General features: G+C 44.0%; 1 protein-coding gene across 6 annotated transcripts in view; it reads right to left on the reverse strand.

The window, feature by feature from the left end:
• The window catches only part of LOC126547922 (uncharacterized), a 289,018-nt gene that overhangs the window by 78,018 nt on the left and 184,452 nt on the right, over window positions 1-26,548 (reverse strand). For all 6 annotated transcript variants that reach the window (XM_055063464.2, XM_055063465.2, XM_050195977.3 and 3 more), the window contains 2 exons: window positions 17,113-17,251; window positions 13,041-14,445 (listed from right to left, as the gene is read on the reverse strand). In XM_055063464.2, coding sequence (XP_054919439.1) covers window positions 13,041-14,445; window positions 17,113-17,251 — 1,544 coding nt within the window. The remainder of the gene's footprint in view (window positions 1-13,040; window positions 14,446-17,112; window positions 17,252-26,548) is intronic.

Here is a 26,548-nt window from a genome sequence, read left to right on the forward strand (position 1 = left end):
ATGATGTTGACTACCTATGGCTAAAGCTGAAATCCATTTGCCACTTTTGTATTGATAACTTCATCCCTAGTAAAATGAAGAAGGTGCACCAAAAAAATCCTTGGATCAATCGAGATATAATCTACCTCGTTAGAAAAGTAAAAAGATTCCGAAGGCAAAAGAAATTTGGCCCAGTATTCGACGAGCTAAAACAAACACTCACTAAAAAAATTAGAGCAGGTAGGCAGTTTTATTGCTCCCACACGCTCACCCAATTTCTTAAGACTGACCCTGAAAAATTTTGGCGACATTTGAACTATAAGAAGAGGCAAGCTCTTGACCACCTAAAGATTGATGGTCAGATAATTCAAGATAAGCAACACCAGGCATCCAAATTTAATCATTACTTCCATTCTATCTTCTCTGAGTCTAATCTGTGCTCTCCGATCATTGCTGAAGATGTGGAAAATGTAAATTGTGATTTTATAACATACGAGGGTATATTTTCTATGCTCTCAAATCTAAACACAAGAAAGACATGCGGTCCTGACGGCATTTCTAATGCTTTTCTTCGTCGCTATGCAGAGTGGCTTTCACATTTTCTTCTCGTAATTTTCCGCGCGTCCATATCTTGTGGCATCGTTCCATCAGACTGGCGGGTCGCTCATGTTGTGCCTGTATTTAAGAAAGGCGACCCTACATTACTATCAAACTATCGCCCTATATCACTGACGGTTATATCTTGCATGCTTTTAGAGCATATTATCTCAAATTACATGACGGAATTTCTTGAAAAACATGGTATTCTGTCCCTGTGCCAACACGGCTTTCGTAAGGGGCTGTCTACCACTACTCAGCTTCTCTCTAGCGTCCACGCTTTTGCCTCAGTTCTTGATAAAGCCGACCAGGTTGATGTTATATTCCTCGATTTCAGCAAAGCCTTCGATAGGGTCACTCATTTTGGTTTAATAACAAAACTAAGCAACTATGGGTTTCCACCTAACATTGTAAACTGGATCTGTGCATATCTGAGCATGCGCAGACAATTCGTCGATCTTGAGGGCCATTACTCTGGACGTCTCCCCGTAAATTCAGGAGTGCCGCAGGGAAGCGTGCTCGGACCGCTACTTTTCCTAGTATATATTAATGACATAACAGCATGCATAGACGATAGTGTGAGTATTAAATTGTTCGCGGACGACTGCTTACTTTACAAAGAGATTAAAGATGCCAATGATCAAGTGATCCTGAATAAAAGTCTTACTGCGATTTCTGACTGGTGCGACACCTGGGAAATGAAACTTAATGAAGAAAAAACTGTTTTTATGCACACTGCCAACAAAAAACACCCGCTAACATATCAATACACTATTACTCAATCCGCGGTTTCTGAAGCAGACTCCTTTAAATATTTGGGTGTAACCATCAACAATCATCTAACCTGGTCGCAACACATTGATAATGTTTGTGCGTCTGCTCGACGTAAACTCTGCCTACTGAGACACAAGCTGAAACATTCTCCTCCATCCGTGAAACAATTGGCATTCAACACACTCGTAAGGTTGCGATTAGAATATGCTTGCGTTGTCTGGGACCCATTCACGAAAAAAAAATATTAAAAAACTGGAAAACATAAACAGGCTTGCCGTCCGCTACATATATAATTGTTATGGACGTTAAGACTCCCCCTCTCAATTGATTAATGAAAATAATATTGCCACCCTAGAATCCCGAAGAAAGGTAGCACGCCTAACATTGCTTTTCCGCCTTTGGAAAAGGGAACTACAACTTGGTCATTCACCCTGTCTCCAGCCGCTACCAGCTAGAGCTACTAGAAATTATCACCCCGACAAGATGACCCCTATTTTCACGCGTACAAATTGCTTTAAATATTCCTTCTTTCCTAGAACAATAAATGATTGGAACTCTCTGCCGACCGATGTATTCCTGTCCAATAACATATTGCATGCCATTGAAAAACTGCATTTAAAATAAACGTGTGACCGCATGAGTACTTTCATGCGTGTTAGCATGAAAAACAAAAAACAAAAACAACCTGTGTAAACTGTGTAAAAACTGTGTAAACTGGTACTGTAAATATTTCTCTTCTTTCAATTCAATCCCTTGCATTGTATGCTTGCAGAATGTGTTTTTTTATGTATTTATATCATCCTGCAATGTACCTCATATGATTCAATGTATTTGATATTTCATATGCACTCCTTTCTTTGAACATATTTAATTGCATTACTGTATGAACGTATTCCCTCCTGCCTGGATCACAAGTTGGCCTGCAGTATTCTGTAAAAAATGTAAAGGGAGGTCCCATAGTCAGACTGCATTGAGACCTCCGTGCTTGGTTTTGTTTTTTGACCTTACATAGCGAATGCAGATTTAGAGGTTTGGTGGTTAAAGTTCGCATCCAAGTAGAGGGAACAGTACTGATTAGGGTTGCCAACCATCCCAAATTTAGCAGGACAGTCTCGACTTCCCTAGTAAATGTCAAGCCTCTTGATTTGACCTAGACTGGATGGCCAAATGCCCAGACGTTTTTTTCTACTGGGTAACAACAAATAGACCACATTTTCTATTTATAATGCGTGACAGCTCGTTTGCATATTCTTTTTTTACTGTTCTGTTACAGTGTTATAAACATAAAGGTGGTTTTGTTTTTGTCGTGCCTCTACTTCTGTCGTAGGTCATAACCGTTCACAATACCTCTGCTCATCTTGGTAGCCGCATTAGTTGGGCAAGTATACTGCACCTGTCTTGTTGTAAATGATGACAATGTAGGACTAAAAAAAAAGTTTGTTCAACTTCATTGCATGTACAAAATGGCAGCTCCTGGCACTCACGGTGCCAGGAGCTCAATGACTGACGGAGTCAGTCATTGCAGTGGCGGCAATGACTGTGTTAGACTGTGCAGAAAATTACAACTGTGTAGAAAACTGCATTATCTACACCACACAGTTTTTAAGCTGCAACATATTGTGACTTGATAACGCAATTTTTGCACTTTGTCTCAATTAAGATTTTTTTTGTGTGTGAAGTAGATGTATGTGGGAAAGGTAGTCTCGGTTCCATTGTGTGAAAGGGTTTTCCTGCCCAATATAAAAAAATTTTAGATAAAAAAAAATATATATACATTTGGCACGCCTTTTGGGACTGTCCTTATTTAAACAGATTCAGCTGACTCCTCCACTGCAGTGGTGTCATCGCGCTTTTCCACTAGGCTGGTGCATCAGTCATGGAGGATTTCCGATGGAAGGTGTAGTTAGAGAGTAGTGCCAGATTTAGTTTCCCCATACCAGCCTTAAACAGCTCACTGTGCATGCTCTCACATGCTTGCTACCGTAATGTACCGTAGCAAAAATATGGATACAGGAGCTCTAAAAACTCAAGCTCATTTCATTATTCAGAAGAAGCAAAATGATACAATCTGAGACTTTTTAATGCGATAGCGTTAAGGGTCCCGTGTCACAGAAAATCTAGTGTGGGCATCCGGCGCCAGGTGTCTTGTGAGTGAAAAATCATTCCGAACCACGCATACCAAACCACGCAGGCCCTCCTCATGGCACAGAAGCGTTACTGAACTAATTGAATTTCTCAAAGTAAAATGCCTGAGAAAAATTGTGAAGTATGACTTACACACAACCTACAGGCATGATAGTGTCAGATTGTAATTTGAATATATGAGAAAACATAATTCTGTTACACGGAAGCTCAAATACAAACCCCTTTTCCAGCATTTCTACCATTCAAAGAGCAGCGCACCCCACTCGGTTCCTTGCAACACCATCCAGATGGCGCTTGCCTCTGTGCGCCGCTGCCGCAAATGAAAGAAAGACTCTTGCCGCCAGCGTTTCAAAGTAAATATTATGGTTACGTAAGCATGTGCTGGTGGGCTAGTTGGTTAAGCATGATTACAAAGACGGCGCCGAATAAAACAACACACGAAGAAAGGAGACACGAGACAAGCACGTAGGCGCACTTGCGCCTACGTGCTTGTCTCGTGTTTCCTTTCTTCGTGTGTTGTTTTATTCGGCACCGTCTTTGTAATCATGGTTACATAAGCTGCTGCTACTGGGAAGCCTGAGAAGCAGTCAGGGATCTTGGAATGCTTTCGCGTTCCACTCTTAAAGACAAAGCTTAAGCGTCCTCCAAGTTTTCTTTAATACCAAAAAACAAGCTTGGAATGCAATATGAATGTAATTTTGTTTTACTGCATTCGCATTCTTAGGGTACTTCACGCACTTTCCATAGGCTATCTATCTGTCCGTCTCTGTGTGTGTGTGTGTGTGCGTCTATGTATGTAGAGTAAACCTCTTTAATTCGAAGTCATCAGGACCGCAAAAAATCTTCAAATTAAGCGGGTTTTCGCATTAACCGAACACACACAAAAAAAAATGCAACCCAGGCAAAAAATTTTGCTGCAGGAATTTGCTACCTTTATTCAGCTATCTTTGGATTAGTTAAAGTAATCAGAGATGCTGGTTTGCCGTGTCCTGTAGTTCGAGGCTCCAAGGGTCATGTTTTCTAGTTGGCCGACTATGTGCAGCATTTGAGAATTTCCACCGTGGCACTCAACAAAACTGCGGATAACGTTCAGCGATCTGATAACTCCCCGAGAGCGGGTGCTCGGGAAGGCTCGTTAGTATCATCATCATCGCTGTCATCGCACGTGGTCGCATCAGCGGTAGCTTCACTCTCTAAGTATGAGTAGCACATTTGTCGATCATTTTCAAAGTTCAGATATTCGGCAAAGCCAGCTGCACTGGATTCGCTATCCTCTGTGCAGAGTGCATTGATGCGGTCGCAATACTCTGCTCCTTCTTCACCAAGTGCACATGAATAGTCAGCATCAGCATCGACGGTGCTTTTCTTCGAGAAGTCAGCATGTTCAAAACACCGCATGATCAAAGTGGGTCCACCTTGCTTCCATGCATACACAATAAGACATATGGCCCCGAGGAGGTCGATGGAGTACTTCTTGCCATTGTTGTAGCAAAGCAGCACGTGTTGAGCAGGTGGTGGTGGTAAACCTTTCTCGTGTGGTGAATGACGCCTTGGTCTATTGGCTGCAAGATCGACGTGGTGTTCGCAGGAAGAAATACCATCCTGATAGCTTTCAGGTGTGGGATGTCACCATGTGGGCAATTATCAGCAACGGTAATACAGTCCTGCTTGTGGCAGCGAACTTGTAGTCAAGATGCCAAACGTAATCTTCAAATATTGTGCCTGTGACCCAGGCTTTTGTGTTGTGCCGGTAGATAAGCTCATCCCTTGGCGGCAGCCGTGCATTTTTTAAAGCAGCAAGGCTTCCCACTCTTTCCAACTACGATTAGCGGCAGCTTGTGTTTACTGCACATGTTCATGCTGAACAGAATGGTAATTCTTTCCTTGCCCTGCTTTCGACTCTTGACCACGGTGCCCTTCGAACGTTTTTGTGGGCAGAATCTTGTAAAAAAGGGCTGCCTCGTCAAGGTTGTACACATCGTCTGCATTGTACTCACTAAGCAATGGAGCCAACGCGTGTTTCTTCCAGTCGCCGATGACGCTCTCATTTGCGCTGCCGCTCTTGCCACAGACGGCTACGAAAGTCAAATTATTGCGCTCTTTAAAACAGCTGAACCATCTATTGCTACACTTGAACTCTTCGTGCCTAAGTTGTAGAGCCAAGTCGTTGGCCTTCTCCAGCAGTATCATTCCATTGACGGGAAGGTGGGCTGCGTTTGCTTTCTGCAGCCAGCGAAGTAAAGCTGATTCCACATCTTGGTACGTGAAAGCCCGTACGCACGACCGCTTCGAAGAATATGTCTTGCTGTAGGCCTCCAGTACCTTCGACTTGTTCTTAAATATTGTGGACAACGTCGAGAGGGGCACGCTGTGCCTTTCAGCCAACTCAGTCTTGGAACATGTGTTCTCACCTGCTTCTTGGATCAAGCAGAACTTCTGCTGCAGCGTTAAAGTCTTATACTTTGGCATCTTCGCTCACTGGCACTTCTGCACAGTTCAGAAAAAAAAAAGAAGAACACCACGCTAGCTGCAACACTTCTAACCACCACCACACAAAGAAACGGTGCAGACCGGCGTTGCGTATACATACGTCGCCGCAGGAGCGGAGAGAGAATGGGCGAACGGCAGACAGTGACAGCGGCACGGAACACGCACTGACGTTGCGACTGCGAGGAGCATCCGAAGTGGGGGATGAGAGCATGTGACAAAAACCGGTATGCTCGCTGCGTTGCAGTGAAGCAGGTCTTCTCTGCTGCAGGCGCGCGTTTCGGCAGTGCATGGGACGTACCGTGGACTGATTTTTGTGCTAGCAGTACTACGGGTCAGGTGCTTCGTCTATAAATAATTGCGATTGCTATGTGGCATCGCCTCGTGGCTCTGAATGGTCGTCGTTTCGTCAGGTTTGAGGTGAAATGGGGATTGGGAATTGCCGTATAGCACCCCAAATCTTTGAATTAACCGGGTTGGCCTAGGCCACCGGTTCGAATTATCCGATCAAATTTACATTGTAATATACGGGACCACAGAAAACCTTCCAATTATCCGGGATTTCGAATTAACAGAGTTTGAATTAACGAGGTTTTACTGTATGTATGTATGTATGTATGTGTGTGTGTGTGTGTGTGTGTGTGTGTGTGTGTGTGTGTGTGTGTGTGTGTGTGTGTGTGTGTGTGTGTGTGTGTGTGTGTGTGTGTGTGTGTGTGTGTGTGTGTGTGTGTGTGTGTGTGTGTGTGTGTGTGCATGCATGTATGTATGTGTGCATGTATGTATCTGTGCATGTATGTATGGGTGCATGTATATATGGATGTGTGAGTGTAACCGATTTCCCACCTACTTGGGTCACTGTGTAGTCAGTGGTAGAATGGGCAGTGCATCAGGCTGCTGTGCTAAGGTAACAGGGTTCGAAACCAAGCATCACACCAACTTGAGTCACTGAGTACGTGGCTATGTGTACATAAGTGCCGCTCTTCACGAACCTCTTTCATGCCAACGCGGGTTACTGTACATGCGGGACTGGGCAGGTACTGCTGTTCAAGGAAACTCTTTGATGAAGACTTGGAATACTGGGTATGTTCCACTAGGTCTGTGGTAGTCTCCAATGAACCTCTTTGATGCCAACTTGGGTTACTAGGTGTGTGCCAGTAGGTGCGTGCCGCTTTTCAATGAAGTCTTTGATGCCAACTAGGGCAGCTAGGTATGTGCCACTGGGAATGTGCCGCTCTACAATGATGAAAAAGATCTCTAAATTTCTCTGATGCTGAGCAGAATCGAATCCATATCACAAGGGATCCTCATGGACAGCAACCCGACGCATTAGCAGGCTGCACCACTTTTCATGCCACTTTTCAATGAACATCTTTCAGTGAATGCTTTAGCGAGCTGCATCATGAATGCACTAGGTATATGCACCTCTTCAATGAACCTTTCGCCAACTTGGGTTACCGAGTGTGTGCCACTGACTGTGCGCAAGCGAGGGAACAATTCTCAGCATTTGGAGGCACTGGTGCTCTACACTTCTCATGCGGACTTTGCGGCAGTGCCACTAGATGGTGCAGCGTGTCTAGAAAGCAGTGCAAGAAAGGAGCCTGGTTGCTGCATGTCATGTTTCTCAGTGTTCACACACACCGGAGTGTCATGCATTTCAGAGGTTACGTGCAGGCTTCGCGGTGCTGCTGCTAGATGGTGCCGAGTCTTCTTAGGGAAACGCGAAAGAGTAATCCCACTGCAGTACACGTCTCGTACATAATTCATTCCTACGTTGGCAATACATTGTGTCACTATATTGATGCAGTGCTAGTGCATTACCATTGACAGTCATTGCCAGATGGTTTCTGCCCCACTTTCTTATTGTAAGAACTACAGAGGTCATAGGAAAGACGATACAAGGTTCTAAAAAATAGAAAAAATAGAATAGTACATCGTGTTCTTGTGGTACTATATTTATCAGTCCTGCAAGAACGTTCAGTAAAATTTTAACGAAAATCAGCGACTTTTTTTATACACCCTTAAAATTAGCCAAATTTTGCTACTATTGCAATGTATGCATTCTCTGGATTTTATTATGCAATAAATATGTAATGGAGCTGCAAATTTTTTGCTTTAATTTGCAAAAAACTACTTGAAGATTTATCAGAAAAATTTTAAGCTTCGTCGCCACAGTTAAACGGCCCCACAATGCCACTGATATTGGGGTCAATGAGAAGCGCTTGCTCAAAACACGTTTGGCAATTAAAAAAAAAAAAAAAAAAAACGTTGGGGATGGCATAAAGTGTAAGCTTCCTTGGGCTAGTAGTTTTAATAGCTTAAACTACAAAAAAAAAAGAAATGTTTGGGGATGTACAATGTTTTAGTTTTGGAGTGACAGGTCTCCAAATTTGTAAAATCTGCGAGTTGCAAAAATGTTCTCGACCTCTAATGAATTACAATATTTTTTTCTCGAAATCCTCACTGCGTTTCACAAAAGAAAGGCTGGTTCCTTTTTACAGAGACATTTGCCCATTTCGTATAAAGTTTTCCTGAAAACAAAAAATTGTCAGTACCGCCTAAGTCTGTCCTTATCTGAACTACTGTTGAAGGATGCTCAGTGTAAACAGCACTTTTGTATTGGAATTAGCCTTAAATCTGTAGTAGCCACTGACACCGCAACGCAGGGTGCTTTCATCGACGTTCGGAAAAAAAATTAAGTTGGGCAGCACGTGCTCGAGGCGCAAGCTCGGCACACGCAGTGTCGTTCTAGAAGCCAGCCACGCTGGTCGCCGCCGCCGCTCCACCTTGAATTAAGTATAGGGACGATGGCACAGCTCAGTGGCCACCGTCACATCCTCCTACAGTGGTGACCCGGGAAAATGCACCTTGCACCGAGCGACATGCTGCTATGGCTCACTGGCCGGAGCCCCAGATCGACCCACCACTACGACCTTTCCAACGCACTTCGAGGCAGTTCTGCAGCTGAACATTATATGGCTCCACGAGTTCAAGTACCAGGTACTCCTCTACGTCCTACCGCTTGATCTCCAACTCTGCCTGAGCGTTACGTTGCCTGGCCCGTGCCCCTACGACGAGCTGCGACAGTCTGTCTTGCACTTCTACGGCGCTGTGTACCGCCCTCTTCCAGAGGTTGACCGCACAGTGCGAGACTCATCTCTGTCAGTGCCCTCAAGGCCAGCACCAGGCACCTCTCTTTCTGTGTCCGTGGGCCATCGTCAGCCAGCCGGCGTTCTTCCTTTGCCTTGCCACGACGACGTCTCGTCTGCCGACAGATGCGCTACCGTGCGATTCCTGGTCTCATCGTCTCTAATGCCACCAATGATGGCACGTGCCAGCTGTGACTTTGCCATCCAGACGTCGGCTCCCATGCTTGGGGCTGTCGTGAACACCATCGCTCCTGCCACTCGACCCCCGACCACCTCTTTACCTGATCCGTCCACGCCAGCCACTGAGCCAGTCTCAGAGTCGGCGCACAAGCTCGGCACCTGGTAGACTCCGCTGCCTCCGACCGTGTCAACCAACTTCACCTCACGCGCCTTCCCCAACGCTACACCGCGGCACCTAACAGCCAGCAAGAGCGCCGCAGCTGCAGCAGCGATCTCCTTCCTTTCCCAATGTTGCCAGTCCTCTCCTTCGGCCAACTTGCCGTCCAGCTCCTCTGGCGATAGCTCTGACAAGTCGGACACTGGAAACTGTGCACAATTGTCATGCAATGCGGATAGGGAAGATGGACTGCCACCACCATCCCGCGACACGATTCATGATGGTGTCTCGCCTCCAGCTCCTCATCCTGTCCTTTAAGTCGTGCCCGCATTGGAGCTAGGCAAAGAGCATGAATCAGCTGCTGCTGCTCTGGCTCTCACAGTATTTCGCCAAGTCGCACCGGTACTGTCATCAAGCGTCTTTTGACGACGACTTTCTCGCCAACACGAGCGCCACTCGCGTCCAAGGACAACACCAATGGTCAGACCCAACCTCCGCCTGGCGCATGCCAGACCCTCTGCTCGTGACAAGGGTGGTGTTGCGTGCAGAGGTCTGCAGCTTACGGCGGGTCCCCGTTTGTTTCAAATGGCCTGTGTCACCTGCTGCAGAGGCGTCTGCCTTCACTCTCTCCGTGCGGACGTCCTGTGTGCCGTTTGTCCACAGGGCCAGAGGGATGTGCTCGTCCCCTTCACTTTCCATGGACTCGCTTTACTTGGACTGCCCACGGACTCTTTTGACTCTCGGCTTACCTAACTTGCTTTATCACCGTTCCGTGTGGGTGGAGGGTCCTGTAGCGCCCACCAATGCCGCAACACGGGGCGCTTTTGTTGATACTTGGAGAAAAATAATATTGGGCGGCGTGTGCTCGAGGCGCAAACTCGGCACACGCAGTGTCGTTGTAGAAGCTGGCCACGCTGGTTACCGCAGCCGCTGCCCCACTGGCCACCTTCGCTCTTCTCCTGAATTAAATGTAGGGATGACAGCACGGCTCAGTGGCCACTGTCACGTCCCCCTACAAATGAAATGCTAATTACATAATTTTACATAAAGTAACAGAGAAAGTCATACTGCAGGATAACAAACTTCAGCTACCTAAGGTTTCTTTTTAAATGAAAAAACAAAACAGAAAGATCTATAAATCAAAAAAGCACTTGAAATCTTTTTTGTAAGGACTGCTACAGAGAAGGCATGTAGCATGACTGCAGTGCATAGATGGCACAGTGCACAGTAGGCATGCAGTGTACAGAAGGCCTGGACCTCTTTGCCTTTTCTTCAAGCATTTTGTACACATAATATATGTACTTTTGTGCTTTGTTCGCGAGATGTACCATTGAGTATACTCATTTGGACGCTGTACGACAGTTCAAATTGGATTGTAGGTTAATGAACACTCCTTTTAGCTTCCATAAATATGTGAGCATTGTGGGAAAGCTGACCTCTCAACATTCTAGCAACATGTGTGCAGATACACACATTGTCAGTATGCAACGTGAAAGTGCAACAATATTTAAAAGGAACATACAGCAGTCCAAAGGCTATATCTGCTCCAGCAATGTGTTTTTGAAGAAATACACACGACATCTTCAACTCTTCATTAATATGATGGTGTCAGAGCACACTAAATAATTTACAGATATAATACTTGCTTCAATGAACCAGTTTCGGTGTCCAGGAGATGAATGTATCATGACATCCTACATTAGCGTGTTTCATTTTCGTAATTGCCGTGGCTGCCCCATATGAGCACAGAGTGAAGAAATGCACGAAGCACTGTTGTACTTACTGTTGTACAATGTTGGCACATTTCACTTCGGGTCATGAAATCACAATAATGTGTATTCCTCAACATGCATACTTGTTATGTAGCATCCTTTTATGTGCGAGAAGCATGTGGTAAATTTTTTACATAAAAAATGAGTCATAACAGTAAAACCTCATTATTACACACGCGCTTAATAAGTATTTCCTGGTTAAATATAGTCGTGATGAATCCCACATCCTGTCGCCATTGAACTTAATGTATTGGCTGACCGCTTAAGCCGTAGTCACTTACTGCATGCCAAATGGTTAGTCCACAGTATTTACTTCATTTTTGGGAGTGTACAAGCCCGGAATCAGGGAAATGTTTGTGCAGACCCATAGATAGTCAATTTGCGGCGCATAAACTTTTCATGGACAGCATTCCTTACCGATAGTGACATCAAAACAGGTGTCATGGTGCGTTTCCTGCCCCCATCGATTCTGGCGCTTCCATGTCGTTCACAACAATGATGTGGAAGTGGGTGATGGTCCTTCAGTCTCTGATGCAGCATGCGCGTTAACCATCATGAGGGTATTCGCAGAGAAGTGGGGCCAGATGGAGAAACTGACTTGTGGCCTTGCCGAGTTTGAGGATGCCATCGTCGTTGCAAGGTCGCCACGGTGGCAAGCGAAAATCACAGACTTTTTGCAGCCTGCTTGCAAATAAAACTTGAGTTCGTGTGTGTTTGAGGGAGAATAAGGGGGGCACTTCTTTTCTCGCCGGTAAGTCTACACTGCTCTTGTACCCAGATCGGTTAATTAGTACATTGCTTAGTGCACACCTGAGCCATGCTTCTCGCCAACTATGTATTAAGGTTTTACTGTATTCCTTTAAGCCCCATCTGCCAAGCAACAACTGTCAATTTGCAAGTGCATATCACCCCTCAATGCAACGTGCCATTTGCTATTGCGACATGTGCACACGTATACACACATGGCCCATGCAGCTGGCTGTTGAGAATGTTCTATCCACTTCTTTTGATTACATCTCTGTGTGTCAACTAGGGGTGTACGAATAGTGATTTTTGAGACCGAATCGAATACGAATTGAACAATACCATGTACTAATCGAATCCAACTTTGAATAGTTTTTGAACAGCCCTTATCACAATTAATATAAAACAATGTTCACATCCTAGTATTCTTAATGTTATCAAATTTCTGTCGTTACATAGCACGTTCTGAAACGCTGTTTATTAGGAGCATAAATGTAGCATTAGGAGCAAACGAGTAATTTCTTTGCATGCACAGGAGTCTTCAGAGAGTGGGAATGATTGCTGTACATATAGCCTATAAAGTATGGTAACTTAAGCGACAAGCCTGAGAGGGTATTCTGTAAGTGTCCACCTAGTGGACACTTACAGTATACCCCCTTTCCTTTCCCCGCTCCACTACCGAGTCATCATGTTTTATGTCTATACTATGCCCAGAATTTACTGTACTTTTGCTCCAACTGTATGTTTAATTGGGTGCAGTTGATGTCTACAAATATTCTAAAACTATGCGAAAAATTTTCACATTTACGAATAGTGACTATGCAACTCGAAGACCAAATCGAATAGGACACTATTTGATTCATTATTTGAAAGTTTCGAATATTCGCAAACCCCTAGTGTCAACGATTAGTCAACACGCCAGTACACCCACATGTGCACTATGAAAATGCACTAGGCTAAATGGTTCAGATATAACTCACACCTGTAACTTACCTTCAAGATTCTGAAAGTGCAAGTTATACACATGAAATTGTGGTAGTTACAAGGAACTAGGCCTACCTTTTTTTACGATCTTCAAGTTCGACGATCGCCATCATATGCTTCTTGTCAGCCTTCATTCTTGCAAAGCTCTTGCTTTGTTGAGCCTCTCTCCCAACTGCCTCCAGTGTCCTTTGCAGCTCATCATTTTTCCACACTAGCTGTCTGTGTGCCTCCTTGGAAGCACCAAGTTCTTGTTCAAGATGGTCACAACGCGAGTTCATTTTCTCTAGTTGTACCTTTGTAGCACTGAGTTCTTTTCGAAGTTGCTCACTCAAGTGCTCAGATTCTTCAAGCTTCTCATTGGAAGCTTGCAAGACTGCCTCCAGCTCAATCTTTTGTGTCCTGAAGTTATTGCACTCCTTTTCACAATTTTGAAGTTTACTTGTGATCCGCTCAACCTCATCTTCCCCTGCACTGACTTCAAGGATCAGCCTCTGTTTCTCCTCATAAAGTGACTGCTTTTCACATTGCAGGCCATCCACATGGGATGATAAATCAGCTATTTTGGCAGCTAACTGGTCCTTTTCCATCCTCAAAAGCTTGTCGCTTTGGCTGTACTCCTCCGAAATTTTTTTCGTAGCCTGCAGTTCACTCATGGCTTTCTCTAGCTTTTCTTGCAGCTGACTCTCTTGCTTTCGCAGTGCCAGCAGAGAATCTCTTAGATCCTGGTTTTCTACTCGCAGCCCTTCCAGCTTTGAAAAGGCTGTATCAATATCAAATTGCAGGCTTGCCTTTTCTTGAGATAAGTTGTCACATCTCTCCCTCAGACCCCTGATCTCATCTTGTTGGTTCTTGTTCTGTGTGGATAGTGGAGCCAGCTTAGTCACTAACTCGGAAATCTTGTTGCTTGTGGAGTCAGCGAGTACTTCGTGTTCATGTTGTGCTGTTTCCAGCTTTTGTAAAAGCATTGCTTTCTCCTCCAAGAGGTTCACGACCTTCTCCCTAAGCAGTGCTTCTTCTTTGCCCAGTCTTGCAATCTCTTGAGCTTGCTGCTGAACCTGTGCTACCAAAATGCAATTACCATCACACACCATCCTTTGTTCAGAGTTGGACTTCGCAATGCTTGAACTCTTAGTTTGCTCCAATCTGGTGGGGCCGTCAAGCCTCTCAAGAGACAAATGGTGCTGGAGTTCCCTTGTAGTAGAATCAGCCCTCCTCTCAACAAGGGCCTTGTAGTCTCCTTCGAGAATCAGGTGTACTTCATGAAGAGACTGTAGTTCCTTTTGACAGTCTGCCAGCTCTTTTTCCAAATGCAATTTTGAGTTTTGCTCACGAACTATGGCTCTCTTCAGGATCTCCTCCCTCCTCTCCTTGCACTCGAGCTCCTTCTTGCACTGGTTCAGTTGCTCAGTAGCACTCACTCTAGCATCTGCTCCAACTCCTGAAGGAGTGCTGGCTTCTGCAGCAACCGCTTTTTCAGATGCTGCAATGAGAATTGCCTTTGTCAGATGCAAAGGAAAACCAACCCTGAGGTAAAAATTTATGAAGTTTAAAAATGTAGTAATATTTTTCCGAATGACAGCATATTTTGCAAAACATCAATTCAAGCTGGCAAAAATGACTGCCACACAGAAGCAAAAAATTTCCAAACCATAACACACCTTAAAAACCACAAGGCACATTTTAACCTGCTTTTATCTTTTTTTTTCTTTTTACATATAAATCGGTGCTATTATAAGTAACGCTGTCTCTAACTTGGTGGGAACATGCAGCTAAAGTCTGCACAGTACTTTTCATAGCAACAGAATTGGTTTAGCTACCGCTTATATCATGCCCCTCAGTGTGAAAATATTCATTTATTCCAAATGTTTGTGTCTATAGCTAACTCTTCACTTGCAATGCGTATTTTACCAGGTCAATGTCAATGAAAATGAAAGTCAAACTGCAATAAAATTTCACTTTGGCTAAATTTGTCATGGATGAGTATTACAGTAGAATTTCATTAAATGGAACCTCAAGGGACGAAAGAAATATGTTCATATTAAGAGGGATTCTGTTTGCTGAGAGATGTGCAGAGGTGTAGCACTATATGGCATACACCCTCTAAACACTGTTACACATGTTACGAATAAAGAAGTGAATGTAGCAGCTAGCTGGTCCCATGATTTGAGCATGGTAGGCATTTCTTTTATTTAGAGGAGGCAACGGCAACGCATCAGAGCAAAAACACCGATTTACTGCTCAACTCTGTGGCTGAATTAGCACAAGGTCGTGCTGATGGAGTTTAAATTATTAAACAGTGCGTTGAAAGGTGTCGGAAATTTCAGTCGTTATTTTGGTCGTCTATGGGGTGAGCGATGGTGCTGCAAAGCTGTCCAGACTGCGCATGCTGTGGATTAAATATCTATCGAATTTTTCGCTTGTTCAAGTCTTTTTCATTGCTTTTTAAGAATGGCTTTCTACGTAGAAGACAGGTGTCACAAAATAAAAATCATATTTTGACTTTTTTTTTGGGGGGGGGGGGGGGGGGGGGGACATACAGGGGACAAAAGAGAGAACAGAGTGCTGTTCTGTTGCACTTTCAGCACTCTCTCTTCTGTCCCCTCTGGTGTCCTTGTGCTGTTAATCAAACTTTAAAACATGTTTCACCAACAAGCCCAATCTTACACCCTTCTTAAATGCTTTAGAGCTTGTTTCTGTTGTTCCGTTTACTGAGAGTTGCAAACATTTTGGCTCCGATTAACGACAGTTTTCTTGCATTATCCACATACCAATATATATATATAGCAAATATTCAGTTTAATGAGCAATTCCGTTTAAGTGATTTCCTTTTACCAAGATTCTATGTATATACCATCAAAGAAATCTTGGTGAAGCCGTAATGCTGGTAATTGTCCTAATTTTATCATTAACTGCCTCTAGCCAGCACCTAAGCGGATGATGCAGGCACCTGGCGGTTAGTGGATATGATTTGGAAATCCCAGACAAGGTTCCTGAAATTTGCAATGTCCCGCAAGTGCTGCCCAATATCAAAGCTAATGCCTAGGCATATGCCATTTCTCAACGTTCCAGGTTTTGTGTCATTTCGAACAAGCAGAATGGTGGCATTTTCTTTGGGGAGGTAGGTGGGGGTTTTGGCATAAAATATTTTATGTGGTTTTGATGTACTGAAATTCCACAGTTGCTTAAGACTGACACCTGAGTGAAGAGTACTGGATTTTCACCACTTGTGGTTCTTTAACCCTTTGATTGTCAGATATTTTTTGCTGACTGCACATCAGCCTCTGCTGGGTTTTCATAGCATATTGGTTCAGCAAACATTTCATGCTACATTGAGGCAACTTCATCCTCACTTTCTCCCAATTGAGACGTCATCAACAGTTCCTAAGTTCCCTCGTCTGTCAAAGATCGGACGAACCTGGCAAACTATATTGCCATAGCTGCCCTGCCAAGTAAGGGAGAGAGACCCGAACGAGACATGCATTCTACCTACTCTCAGAAGTTTAGCTTACAAGTTTTGTTTGTTTAAACCACCTCTCCATAGATGGCACAACTGACACACAAAGGTCCTTGTTGCACGAGTTGTTGCTGTAGAGGCAGTAGGTGAGCGAGGGTCGGTCATCAAGATATCTTGGGAGTGAAAGGTTAGCGTGCACCCAATGCATGATTTTTGCATTTTGCCCCCATCGGAATGCAGCCACTAGGCCAGGATCGAACCTGCAACCTCATGATGAGCTGTACAACATCATAGCCACTTAGCTATCTATGTGAGTGGTATCATAAATGTTTATTTTGAAAGCTTTTCGAGAGTCACCCACTAATGTTTCAATTGTAAAATTTTTGCACGGATACTGCTCCATATCTACAAATATCTGAAATTACACTTATTATGCCGTCAACAATTTTGGTGCAGTTGGCCTTGAAGTGCTGCAAGAATTAAGAAAACTTATGACAAGGTATTGTTATTTGGCCTTGCACACAGCTCTCTCCATTCTGTAAACTGTAAAATTTTGCACCAAGGCTGCTCCATATCTACAATATCTGAAACTAGACTTCCTATGTGGTCAAAAAATTTACTGCAGTTGGCTTTTCAGTGCGGCAAAAATTAACGAAATTAATGGTACGGTAGTGTCATTTAGTCTATACACACCAAGATGTTCAGTGAGAAGTTCCTGCAGAACTTGGTTATTTATGAACATTTCCTCCAGACGAAACTGTAGTTTGCGCATTGAGTTGGCATGAGATTCTGCCAAATCTGTTGGCTTCAGTTGCTGTGACTCAGTGGCATCCTGAAACATAACAAAATAAAAATATGCTTCAACAATCACAGGAAATGGGTGGCTCGATTCAGTGATTAAAACTACTGAAATTTACAACAACATTATTATTCACAGTCATTATAAAGAGAAACGGAAAGAGAGCAAGACACTACCAGGGAGATTTGAACAAATATGAATTTAAGAAATGCAGACGTGATCATTTTTTAACAGATAGTGAGACTTTTAAGTCCTTAAATCACACAGTTTTAGCCATTTGTAAAGCAATGAACAATAATGTGAACTGCATAAAAGCACATCTCTTGTCCATGATTCAAATGTGTACAATTAAAAAAGATTATGGGGTTTAACATGCCAAAACCACTTTGTGATTATGAGGCACGCCATAGTGGAGGACTCCGGAAATTTCGACCACCTAGGGTTCTTTAGTGTACACCTAAATCTAAGTACACGGGTGTTTCCGCATTTCGCCCCCATCGAGATGCGGCTGCCGCAGCCGGGATTCGAACCCGCGACCTCGTGCTCAGCAGCCCAACACCATAGCCACTGAGCAACCACAGTGGGTAATGAACAACACTTAACTATAGCCTAAAACATAAATAACATGTGTCCTGTTTATGGGCAGCAAGTTTGCCACAACGATGAAATGCAGAGAGGCAGCTGCTGCGTAAAAAGTGATGAAAGAGCACTCTTTGCAGAGAAAAAGTACTTGGGCTGATTCCATTGTCATATTTTCACAGCACAGCTTCCGGTTTTTGGTAAGAATTTCTTTAGGCTTCAGATACAACCTAATTCATTATGATGTTAGAAAACATGTGCAGCTTTCCTTGCTACTCACCATCAGCTGGATAAGCTTCCCTCTGAAAGCAGGCTGATGTAGTGTTGAACACTGGACTACCGCAGAAGGTTCTAAATTACATGTTCAGCATTTCATAAATGTCTAAATCTGTTCACACAGTTAAGATTGCTGCAGGGGAAAAAAAACCGCTACAGAGAGTCACACCTTTCATTTGAGTGAAAACTTCACCATAATGAAACTTGCACACAATTATGTTGGATCACATGCTTGCTATAAGTGCCGCTCCTGTCATATTTTTCAGCTCTGCCTCTATTAATGAAATGCAAAAATAAATCTGGGTTTTTAAAAAAGCAAACTTTGCAGTTGCGGAAAAATTCGTTGGGGTCCGAGAATCAAACGTGGAACAACCGAAGATGATGTACTGTAGTGTGACTTGACAAAGTGAAGGTAACACAGACAGAATAAGTGCTGCACTCTGGAGCATTGCGCAGTCCGTTTTTTCTGGCCTGGGCCCAGCTTGAGCCTGGAAGCGCAAGCCCAGCCCAGCCTGACCTGGGTCCAGCTTGTTAGCTCTTGAGCCTAAACAAAGCATCATGCAATTCTCAATGGTCATGGAGAAGCCAGCCGTGTAGAGATGCTACAAACAGATTTGACTGTCAGGTTTTACACTGGAGTTGTTGCTGATAAATGACCATGCCGACAGCCGCCACTGATCTAAAATTTTGTGATGTCAATTTTTACAGTCGACAGCCTTATAAAGTTACAAATACCATAGCCAGGCCTGTTACAGGCCCAAGTGAAGCATGAGCTCCACCCAGGCCTGTGTCAAAACTTGCATTCCTGGCCCATGCCCATGCAGTGCTTTACTACACTTACAAATAAGGTTTATTCAAAGCGTCGTTTATGTAATAAACATGTTTATTCTCTCTCGAAGAAATAAAACACTTATGTACGCAAAGAATGCTGAGCAAGTAGATACGAGAAACTAAAAATAAAATAAAAATAGGAACAGTCTTGCACCACGTGTGGATGTCAGCCACAGCCTGAACACATCCATATTCTTGATCATCATCATAGCACAAGCACAAGAGAGATCATGGAAGTATACTTCATTCATTCTAGCTATGACACGTGTGTAAGTCAGTCTTCAGTATCACTGTATACCAAGATGAAATTAACTTTATAGACACCACATGTAGTGCATGTCTCTTGTTTTTCTTTTCCTTTTTTCTCGTATCTACTTATTCAGCATTCTTTGCATTTATGTGTTTGGTTTCTTCCATAAACCTTATTTGCAAGCAGGGTTTTCCCCAGAAATTTTTGAAGAGTAGACATCCTATGACCGGAGAAAGGGGAGTGTATTGTATTTGAGCCATTGGCACATACATAATAATTTAATTCTGGGGTATTGTGTGCCAAAACCAAAATATGATTAGGAGGCATGCTATAGTGGGGGACTCTGGATTAATTTCAACCACCTGTGGTTCTTTAACGTACCCCCAATGCACGGTGCATGGGGACATATATTTAAATCTGCAACCATAGTTTACACTTTAAGCCTGCTATCAAGTATGGCCCACTTTTCTACCATGTTGTTGAATGGATAGTTCTTGGAGTCAGGTCCTTAGCAATTCTTTTTTGTTTCTTAGGCATGCTTTGATGAGCTTAACACTGAGAAATCTACGCTGACGATATCAAGTAGCTTTATTTACATAGATTCCCTTATCTTTTGATCCCGTTTAGGAGCAACTGGGATGCATTAATGAAATGTGCACCTGCCAGGCAGGCCTTGAAGTGTTGGCTTCCCGTGATAACCAAAGGTTGTCGGAACAAAGAAATGTGCAGTTCGCTGATGTTAATATGTGCTTAAGGGGAGATGTGGGGCTCAAATCGTTACTTTCACCAGAAAATTGCATTTTCACATTTTGTTTGTTTTGGGTTCCTAAACAAATAAAGAAGCTTCTCACTAAGTTTGGTTATTACCTTCGCTGAGCACGTGCTGGCGGGCGAGTTGGTTATGCATGATTATAAAGACGCACCAAATAAAACAACAGACGAAGGAAGGTGACATTCGTGATAGCAAAGATCAAAATAAGCTTTTTTTACCAGCTTTTTTACATGTTTCTTGTCAAAGGTGCCTATGAGCAGCATTTTCAAGATGTGAGCGTAAAGTAGGAGAGGAGCCAAACATGAAATAAACTCACTCGTCAGAAATTTTGTTTTTCACGCTTCCTAGTGATGAAAGAGTTTCTGTTGAGAATACGGAAAGATACAGACAAAATGAAGAAAAACGTTTTTGGGCACGGCAAGTTAGGATTGCCTGCGAAATTGAAAGTGAAGCTTGGATTGGAGACATTCCACGTTTTCCACCTGTGGGGTTTTTGTGCCCAGCCTTGTTTTCATTATTGTTGGCACTGGTCATCTTTGTATTGCTCCGCATTTTTCTGCTAGTTCATTGTACTCAGTAGGTGGTCGGCACTGTGGTCGTCTATGCTCACCACGAAGTCTTCGACATGGAAAAGCTTTGAGACATGAAAAAGCACCTCAAAACAGACGTAACTGCCGCTTAGCAGCGTCGAGTTGAAGCAGAGGTCCCAACCTATTCAGCAGGCGGACTCGATTGAGCACAATTGAATGGAAAATAAAATGGCATGTTCAGGGTGTCTACCAAGTTGACATTTCCAAATTCCCTGAGTTTTCCAAGTTTTCCCTGAGTGCCTTAGCAATATTCCCTGAGTGATGCAGAACTATGTTTTATGTCAAGACGGGCTGAAACCATATTGCCCAATGCTGTCACACTCTAGTGGGCATAATAAAAAAAATTATAGAAAAAAACGACTTAATCCAATTTGAATACTAAGGAGTAGTGCTTGTTATTCAAAAAGAAAATAGAAGGGAGGGGTTAGTAAAATGCACAGCAAATAAATGTCCTTGAAAAAAATTGCAAATCGAGTCGGACATTCTCAAATACCAATAAAAAGGAGATGCATACAGAAGCAAATATTTTCAAATATGAGCTATTTCTATCAACTGACAGAAAGCTCAGTGGTATGAGCCCTGAACTTTGTCACAATTGAGATTCTCTCTCAACAACTCGTAACTCAACCTCAACTGTCCTGACATACTCTCAGCCCACGCACGACGCCTCAGTGTTGTGTTTCACTGCTTTAAAGAGATTATTTTGGTTTGGATGAGGGGCACCTGCATCTCAGCATCAGCCAACACTTTGTTTTTTGAGCTCAAGCTCCTTCAAAACAGCGGCAGCACGCTTCCTTTCCCGTTCATTCCTCAATGCATAGGTTCTTTCTGTTCTTGTCCTCCTTCTGCCACTCATTCGCCCCCGGACCATTTGAAGCATTTTCTTGGTCAGTTGCACAGTCCACGTCTGATTTTTCGAACTCCTTAGGGGCCGCAAGAACGTCCGAAAAATCGGCCAGTTCGAAAAAATAAATGCATGTCATTTACTGCCCCTAAGGGCTCAAACCGCCATGCGTACATTCGAAAACGCTCTGAAGGCCTGTAGGCACACGTACTAGGCATATCGGTGCTCGTACTGTGACAGAAAATGCCGGGTGCATGTGTGTATAATTAAGGAATACATACCGTGTACCTTGGCAATAGCCCCTTCCCACGCTTATTATGCTCGACTGCAATACTTTGCGTATGCTTCACCAAGTAACATTCCTGTACGAAGGCGAAGCTGACTTTTGGGAACCAGCATTATGCAACGCACCGTGCTTTCAAAGCTTCTAAACCAAGCGCGAGGACCACAAAGGCAGAGTCCGTGCCACTGCTGACAGCAGCGAATTCTTTCAATAAAAAACATGGCACCCAACGGCAAGAAGCTTCATAGCAAATGTAGAAGCAGCTATAGGTCTAGCGTTGCCGCAGTGGTGACTACGGCTGCCAGCGGTTCTGCATGCGAGAGCGCTGGTTCGAGGCAGCAAGGTAATCAAAATGGCAGCGGTGGTGGCTTTGATTAATGCCATTTCAGACCTACAGTAACGGCAAAACGTCCGGAAAATTGGACGGCAAAGAATTCGTACGTCAGAAGTTTCAGACGTTCTGATACATCGACTCTATGGGGTACGCGGTTGTGCCGAGAAGCCGTCCAAATTATCAGGAATCCAGAAAGCCGATAGTTGACTGTACACTGGCAACTCCTCCAGCCGATGACAGGACATCACAGACGATTCATTACGATTCCTGTCTGTTACTCGAGCCAGCATTACCGCGGCTTTCGACCTTTTCAATAAAATTACAGCTAATTTTCTCTGATAGAGGCACAAATTCCCTGAGTTTTCCCTGAGTTTTTCCAGACTACTCGAAATCCCTGAGAATTCCCGGTTTTCCCAGTTGGTAGACACCCTGATGTTTCACTTCTTTTTTCTTTTTGCACTTTTTTGGCCAAGTCGCATGTTTAGGAAAACTATAGTTTTGAAACTGCAATGACAAAAACTGTTTGCAAGATTGTTTTTAAGCTGAAAATTTGTGAGGAACAAGATGGATGCTTTGAATTTCTAAACTGCTTCTATTAAGAAAAAAATATAGACTATGTATAATATATATATTAGTATAATAACACATATATAATAAATAATATATATGTCGGAAAGAAACTGGAGACTGCCAAGATAGTCAGATTTGGCCAGAATATCTTTGGGGTCAAGTATAGGAAAGGGAGCCGAAATAAGAATGTGGACGGGCTGAGCTGGGGATGTTAGGCAACATAGCTCAGAGTATTTTATTAGGAATGTGTTTTGCACGAATCGCTATTGATGTTAATGAGGTAGGAAACCTATTTCTGTCTTGCAGAGAGCTGACCTTCGCAAGAAAGGAGAGAGACAGAGAGAGGGGTAGAACATTGTAAAACGATGTGGGGATCATAGCCTCTGGTATGCTTGTCGCTCAGGCACGTCTACCAGTATGTATGTGTGTTCCTGTGTATTCCCAGGGAGATGGACACAATGAAGCGAGGGCTGGGCTCTTGAGCTGCAGTGTCACATCAGTCATCACTACTAGAACAATCCCTGAGGCTGCGACCGAACATCAACACCTCAAGCAACCTGACAGCTGGCCACCCTCAGGTTGAATCTCTTGGCAGCAGAGGTGTTTGTTACGTGTCAACATGGCCAAAGGTGTTAATTAGATGTTTGCCACGAGGCAACCTCCACCCATCCATCAGTGCCTACCAAGTCAACGCAGTGTTGACCCAGACTGCTGACGGGTCCACAAGAGGCACCCCCCCACCACTACCTCACAGCCTGAACTAATGATGAAAAGGTCCAACATCAAATGCTACGGAAGAATGGTGCAAACCTTGGATTACTAGGGTGCTATCCTGCCATAAATTCCATACCATCAGAGGGAGGGATGCTTCGGAGGTGGGGTGCTGCAGAACTTTGCAATAGCATGAGCGTGGTATCGAAATCGATTCGACGATTGTGATTGACTGCGATACAGTAATCAGATTACCTAGTCGAGTCGCCTAGGGAAGACGGCGGGATAAAGAGGAGAATTTTCGTGCAGGGGAGCCAACGTGTACTGATGTGAACTCTGACGTCAAGTTGCTCCTGCACGGAGTGGGCTTTCGTAACTGGAGCCATGTAGCTAATGTCAAATAAACCCTTTTTCCTTCATTCCTGCTACTGGACGTATTAGTCTATGGGCTTGGTGAATTCCTTGCCCTAACGCCACCTCAAGCCGCAACACCCCTTAAAACAACGGGACCTGCGATTCAAATATGAGTCAGCCAATGGGAGCACTCCCTGTGCATCACGTGATGGCAGTAAAAGATCAAGATCAAGACCAAAGAACCTTCTTGATCTCAAAGCTAATTTTTCCTCTTTATGCTTACTTCTTTTGAATTAATTTTTAGGAGACAAAATATGCAAGTTTGGTTATCTGAAGCCTCAATCTCTCCTCTTTAGTATGATACAAAGATAGCGGCACAGCGTCAATGGAGAAACCAGTTATCTGCAGTGCAATGGCACCTTTTGAAACTCGATTTCCTATCCAATTTATTGCCCCTATTGCTTAGATTGCATAGCCATAGGAAGCTGCTCGCAAGTATAAGCAGGGTTTCTACTCTGAAGCAATCTTTTGGCAATTTATTCTAGGCTTGAAGAAATCCCTGCCACATCTGTTACAGAACTGTGTGCTTCTCTATAGCTTAAGTGCATAGAAAAAATGCGCCCTTTTTGAAGGCTCATGTAAGGATTTTTTATTCAAAACACCATCGGGCTTACAATAAAATGCTACATATCAATAGAAATAAAGAAAAGAAAACTTGCTTTTCAAAAAAGCAAGTTTCAAACACACATCTTAAGGTATAATGACTAACATATTGTTATGGAGGAGATGAATTTATTTACAAGATGATCGAGGGGACATAGAGATGAGATTGCTGGCAGTCAGGCATTTTCTACACTCTGTGCAGTTCTTCAATCTCCTCTTCTTCAGCTCCGCAGCAGCAGTGTACAATCTTCTTCCAGTGCAGACGAAGCTCACCGAGCGAGTTAGGGAACCACATGATTGATAGTGCTTGATTCGGGAACCCTATGATGGTAGTGCTTCAGGTGGGCCACACGAACCACCTCAGTCTTCTTCAACCGGCGATTAATGGAGGTCAGTTTTGCTATGACCTGGTTGACGTCACTTAATCAGTTGAGTGGTACGAATGGGCCATTGTACATTGAGATAAACTTGCGATACAAACCTTTCTTCTGTAGAGGTGTCCACAGTAAAACGTTATCGCCTGGAGCGAAAGTGACATGTATATGCCAGGCATCATAGCGCGCCTTGGTGGAACCTTGTGGAGAGTGTTCTTAGGCAAGCAAGCTGACAGGCTTCTTCGGCACGACATGTCTGTACCATGGATGCGTCTTTGTTCAGTGTGAATGGCAAAACTGTGTCCAAAAACGTTTGGGGACTGCGAGTGCCGCAGGGGTTCACCGCCAACTCCACGAAAAGTAGTCTTTTGGTCCCACGCGAACATCGCTTTGTGTCCGAAACGATTTTGCAATAAAACACTCATTACTGAAACTATACCACCGGTATCCAATAAGGCATCAGTATCGAAACCACGAACACAGACACACACTTTGTTTTTGAGCATGGTGAAAGGCGGAGGACAATGTGACCGTCCCGTGACCTCACCTCCATCGTTTGCACCATCTAGTTTCCCAGCTGGGATGGTGGTGAAAGTGAGCAAGGGCGAGGCAATGGCAAGTGGCAATAGCCCGTCAGAGGTGGAGCAAAACTGTGGTCGGAAGCTGGAGACTCACGCCGGGATACACGTTCACGCAGACGTCGTCGAAGAGGTGCAGCGGTCTGCCACGGCTTGCTGTCTTGGCCTCCAGATTGATAATCAGGGATGGCTGAAACATGGAGCTGCCTTCGGCGACAATACCTGGCAATATTTCTATGGATTCCGCAGCCAAAGCAAATAGGTGGATCGTGGTACACAGGGTAGTCATAAAATTGGGTTTGAGGCTGGCTTTATCAGGGAGAAAGGTGTTGGGGTGGTGTGACCTGACGGCGTTCGAAGGTACGCAAAGGATGCCGGAACTCTGATGTGTCGATGTGAATGCGTTCATCATGCAAGGGCCAATTTTCATTGTTTGTTTGCAACTGACAAAATACCGGCAGTTCAGGACAGAATACGCCAAGTCTGCATTGGTGGTACTCTCGTGCTGCATCTCTACCAGTGTTGCGGAGTTACCACTCCAGAATTGGAATGACTCGGGAATAATTCCACATTTTGATGACGCCGGAATGGAATGGGAACAGAATTAAGTGCCTTTAGCCCGGAATATAAAATGGGATTGCAATTGTCCTTTTTCGAAAATAGAGCACTTTTCCGTGTACGCGCTGTTTTTTGTCAAAATATGCCTTAGAACCAACCAGCCCACATTCAAACATAAGTAAGTAAGAGCCTCGAATTTAACAACAAAGCAGTATTTTTAATATGGCTTGGCTGATTACAAGCACGGTACATTTATAAGCAAGACGCCTACTACAATTCTGTCCTTATAGGCTGAGTTGCTCTGAAGTTTGTCTCGATTATTTGCGTAACCTTGGCTATATGCTGTTGGTTTCCATTGCACAGAACACGGTGGCTGGATACTCCCTCCCAACGCTTACGCCTTGAGATTTTTTTTTTTTACCTCGGCGGTGCCTTTGCCCGGGCCACCTGCTGTCTCCTCACTTCTTCGTTTTTGCTTCTGTTGCCGTTGGCAACTTGGACGCATATTGGAAAGAGCACTTCTCTAAGTTGTGATGCATATTGACGCTAGCGCAATGCTTGTGTTCACTGCAAGCTTTCGCATACCAGCTTGCAGACACACGGATGCCTCTGCCTGAAACTCTGTCGAAGAAGTTCTGCAGGTCAGCGCAGCACACAGTTGTACACGATGAACGGTGTGCCTTCTCCCTCAATAGAGAGAGAGAGAGAGAGAGAATACACTTTTCAAAGCATTGGTTCAGGAAGCCAGCCGAAGCAGGAGGGT

Source organism: Dermacentor andersoni, chromosome 1 (genome assembly GCF_023375885.2).
Source record: "Dermacentor andersoni chromosome 1, qqDerAnde1_hic_scaffold, whole genome shotgun sequence".
Lineage (NCBI taxonomy): Eukaryota > Metazoa > Arthropoda > Arachnida > Ixodida > Ixodidae > Dermacentor > Dermacentor andersoni.